Here is a 3803-nt window from a genome sequence, read left to right as displayed (position 1 = left end):
TGATTTTGAATCAGACTTGTGATTTCTTCAAGGGCCATCGAGGCTTGATCTTGAACTGGGCTGGAGGATTCTTTTGGTCTCCCCCTATCGTTGATTTTCCTTTGTGCTACTCTTAAACTAGGTAGCAAGATTCAGACACATGGCAGGCAAGCACGAGGTGGAAGTGATGACCTGTTTCTTTGTTCAATCTTTCCAATTCGTATTGAAGAGGGTAGATCGGAAGACTGACTCCAAGTGCCGGCTGATTGCTCTTTTCACTTTGCTATGCGAGTAAGAACAAGGACAAAGGAAAAGACATGGAGAAAGCATGATATGAGATACCTTTGCTTTTTGAAGAAGCAGCGAATGAATCAGCATATATATTTGTTGTGCTTGTCTCCACATGCTTTGATGTATCATTTTCACTTGCCTTACTTGCTCCCTTTGCAGAAGTGGTATTTCCTTATGCAGGTTTGGCATCTTCTCTTGTAGTATTTGTTCCTGATGCAGGATTTGAATGCAACCTTTGCACTTAAATGGTGCTTCAAAACATTACTTCTCAGCGACGATGAGTACTCGAGAGCAATGCAAGGTAAGCAACCAGGCAAAGGTTCCAGGCAATCAGTTCCAGGTCGGAAGTTTGATTTCAGGTTCCGACTGATAACTCTATTTCCCCTTGTCCTGCAGGTAAGAGCAAGGGTAAAGGAAAAGACAGGGAAAAAACATGATATGAGATACCTTTGCTTTCGCCCTTGATGATATGAGATACTTTTGCCTTGGTGTCATTTGTTTGCAAGGGTATTCCCGGAGAGGAAGAAAACTGAGCATTTTGAGATGCTTTGCTGGGAGTGTACTCTCGGAGGTGAGGAAGAGTTGGGCATTTTTTATTTTTATTTTTTTTTGTTTGCAGGTCTGCCTTGCCATAAAAGATGAAGGTCGACATATATAGGGATTTCCCAATAGCAAGTGGTGGTACTGTTCTTTTACCCTCGTCGACAAACGTTTTGATCCCGCAAATCCGGCTTTTTGAAATAGTGACGACTCTTCGATCTTTGAATACGCCTCTTTGATTTCTGAACGACGCCTCTTCGATTTCTGAACGAGCGCCTCTTTTGACAAAGTTACACGCGTTTTCTGAAAAGCAGAGAAAGCGTCGCCGAACTTTGCGCTTGTCGGCTAAAGATGTGTAGCTGCGATGATGACCTCCACGTGATCTTTTGACAAAGTGGCACCCGTGCTCTGAAAAGCCGAGAAAGCGTCGCCCACCTCCACGTGTTTTCAACTTTGTCGGAGATCTTTTGACAAAGTTGAACGCGTTTTCTGAAAAGCCGAGAAAGCGTCGCCCAACTTACGCCGGAAAATCCAGCTTTTGAGATTTGCAGAGCGATGTCTCTTCACTTTTGAATAAGCGGCCCTTCGATTTCTGAACCAACGCCTATTTGATTTCTGAGCAAGCGCCTCTTCGATTTCTGAGCAAGCACCTCTTCCTTTTTATAGAGGTATTGATCACCTCTAACATGCACACTTTGAAGGTTGCTCATTCCTGAAAATCATCTCCGGCCTTTTGAGTTTTAACTCCATCCACCCATCTCTTTTAACACCTTTGAAAAATGGCTAACCCATCGAACTTTAGCTTAGAATTGAGTCTCAGCAGTGATACGGGCGCGCCGCATCAAGGTAACGTATGGCGCCCTTCTTTCTTATCTTCTAACGGTCCTCTTACAGGTGAAGACTCCGTGATGCAGGACGCCACAACAGCTACAATAGTAGCTAGGAACCTCCTCACTCCAAAAGATAGTAGGCTGCTGTCAGGACGGTCCGATGAGTTGGCCGTTCAAGAGTCCCTCGCTCTTAGTGTTCAGTGTGCGAGCTCTGTGTCCAACATGGGCCAACGCCTGCTTGCTCGGTCCCGTCAGGTGGAATCATTGATGGCAGAGGTGGAAGATCTTAAGCAGGAGATTAAACAGCTTAAGTACGAGAATAGAAGTTTGCATGTGCTTGCAAATAACTATTCGTCGGGCATGAAGAGGAAGCTTGATGAGATGTAAGAATCTCAAGGTCGCATTCAAAGTGACCGTCAAAGGCTTGCGTCTTTCTTCCAGAGGCACATTTTTCCGGCGTCATCTAGCGTTCCACCAAGTATTGGGGCCTCGAATGATCTATCTTCGTTGCTTCCCGCTCTTGGAGTTTGGCCAAGTAGTGGGGCTTCACGCGAACAACCTTTGTGAAAGCTCCATTTTTCTCTTTCTTTGTTAGATACATTTCTTTTTTTTTTTTTTTTTTTTTTTTTTTTTCGCACTTGTAATTTCTCGAAAATCAATGAACATGCTTCGTTTTATTTAGTGTATTGTGCTAAATACAGATAAAACATATACATCACCGTCCATCACCATTTTTTTTTTTATTCTTTTCTTTGCTTTCGGTGGCGCTGATCCACCATTCATTTATATATATATATTTCAGATGGTGCCAGAAGCACCACCATCGTTTTTTTTTCTTTCTTTTTATTATATATATATATATATATTTTTTTTCCACATGGTTCCAGAAGCACCATCATTGTTTTTTATTATATATATATATATTTTTTTTCTTTTTAATTTTTTTATTATTCTTTTGAAAGATGCTTCCCAGCATCATCATGGCTTCTTTTTTTTTTTTTTTTTTTTTTTTTTTTTTTCTTTATATGGCCATCTGCAAGGCTGAGTTCGTGGGTGAAAACCCAGGGCGAGTCCGAGAGAAGACGGAGGAGATCTTTGGGTGTGAGTTGACAAACTTTGATTTTGTCAATCACATTCAAAGGCAGCAGCAGAGGCAAGCAGACGGATGAGATCTTTGGATGTGAGTTGACAAACTTTGATTTTGTTGATCACATTCAAAGGCGGCAGCCATGGCGGAGGTGCAGAAGCAGCCAGAGCTTGAAGTAGTGCAAAGCGTCGAGCTTCACGATCGGCTAGTCGTTTGACAGCGGTCACTGAAGTTCTTCGCCGATTTTGACCACGGTGGCCAGAGTGAAACTGAGGGTCTTGCAGGCGAGGAGCTGCATGGATGGAGAGGAAGAAGTGCCTTGTCGTGTTCTGTTACTTTCTCTTAACCTCTCTTACTGACTTCATGTTCTTTTGTTGCAGAAAAAGGGGGCAGAGCTCTTGGATTTGATTGGAAATTCACAGGGTGGTGAATGCAGGAGGTCTCGGGTGTTTGGAAGATGTTCCGGCCGATTTTCGCAGGCAGCCCGGGAAGCTTCGCGGCGGCGTGAATGGCGACCTGCAGAGAAAGCTTGAAAATCACTTCCGGGTCGGTGCTGTTCGATGTCTCGAGCGCGGAGATGCTCAAGAAACACGAACTCGGGTACTGGGTCATGCCGCAAACCGCCTTCAGCGACGCCGCCGGAGTCAATTCGGGGCCGGGGTCCGAGTTGGGTACAGAAGACGACGAGTTGTTCCGCTTGTGCATGATCACTCCCGCGACAACGCCGATGATCACTGCCAACAGAACCACCGTGGAGACTGAGAGGATGATGAGACGCTTCCGGGTCTTGCGTTTGAAGGCCTGCTCTTCGAGCTCGTCGACTTTGCTGTAGCCCTTGAAGGACTTTACGGAGTCCATGTCTGATACTTTTTTTTTTTTTTTTTTTTTTTTTTTTTTTTCTGTTTTTGGTTTGCTGGGTTTGTTTCCAGGCTTTGATCGACTTGTCAACGGACGCCGTGGCGATGCAGCAGTCGTCGTACTTGTTCCAATCGCACGCGAGGATCTCGAGCTCATGCGCGGGGATAATCATGGTGGATCCAGGCTCTCGCACGTCCCACACGCGCAGAGTGCAGTCG

General features: G+C 44.9%; 1 protein-coding gene across 1 annotated transcript; it reads right to left on the bottom strand.

Moving 5' to 3' along the window:
• Positions 1-3069: 3069 nt before the first annotated feature.
• On the bottom strand, positions 3070-3585 carry LOC125478170 (pectinesterase 3-like). Its single transcript, XM_048585945.1, has one exon. It carries the CDS (start codon positions 3583-3585, stop codon positions 3070-3072), a length of 516 nt encoding a protein of 171 aa, XP_048441902.1.
• Positions 3586-3803: the final 218 nt, after the last annotated feature.

Source organism: the organism of the source record quoted next, unplaced genomic scaffold (genome assembly GCF_019419815.1).
Source record: "Pyrus x bretschneideri cultivar Hongxiangsu unplaced genomic scaffold, Pyrus_bretschneideri_v1 Contig235, whole genome shotgun sequence".
NCBI classification, from domain to species: domain Eukaryota; kingdom Viridiplantae; phylum Streptophyta; class Magnoliopsida; order Rosales; family Rosaceae; genus Pyrus; species Pyrus x bretschneideri.
Note: the sequence above shows the minus strand (reverse complement) of the source record. Positions and strands in the feature narration are given on the sequence as shown.

Coding starts and splice junctions, on each gene's coding strand:
- LOC125478170 (XM_048585945.1), bottom strand. CDS start 3,585: ATGGACTCCGTAAAGTCCTTCAAGGGCTACAGCAAAGTCGACGAGCTC.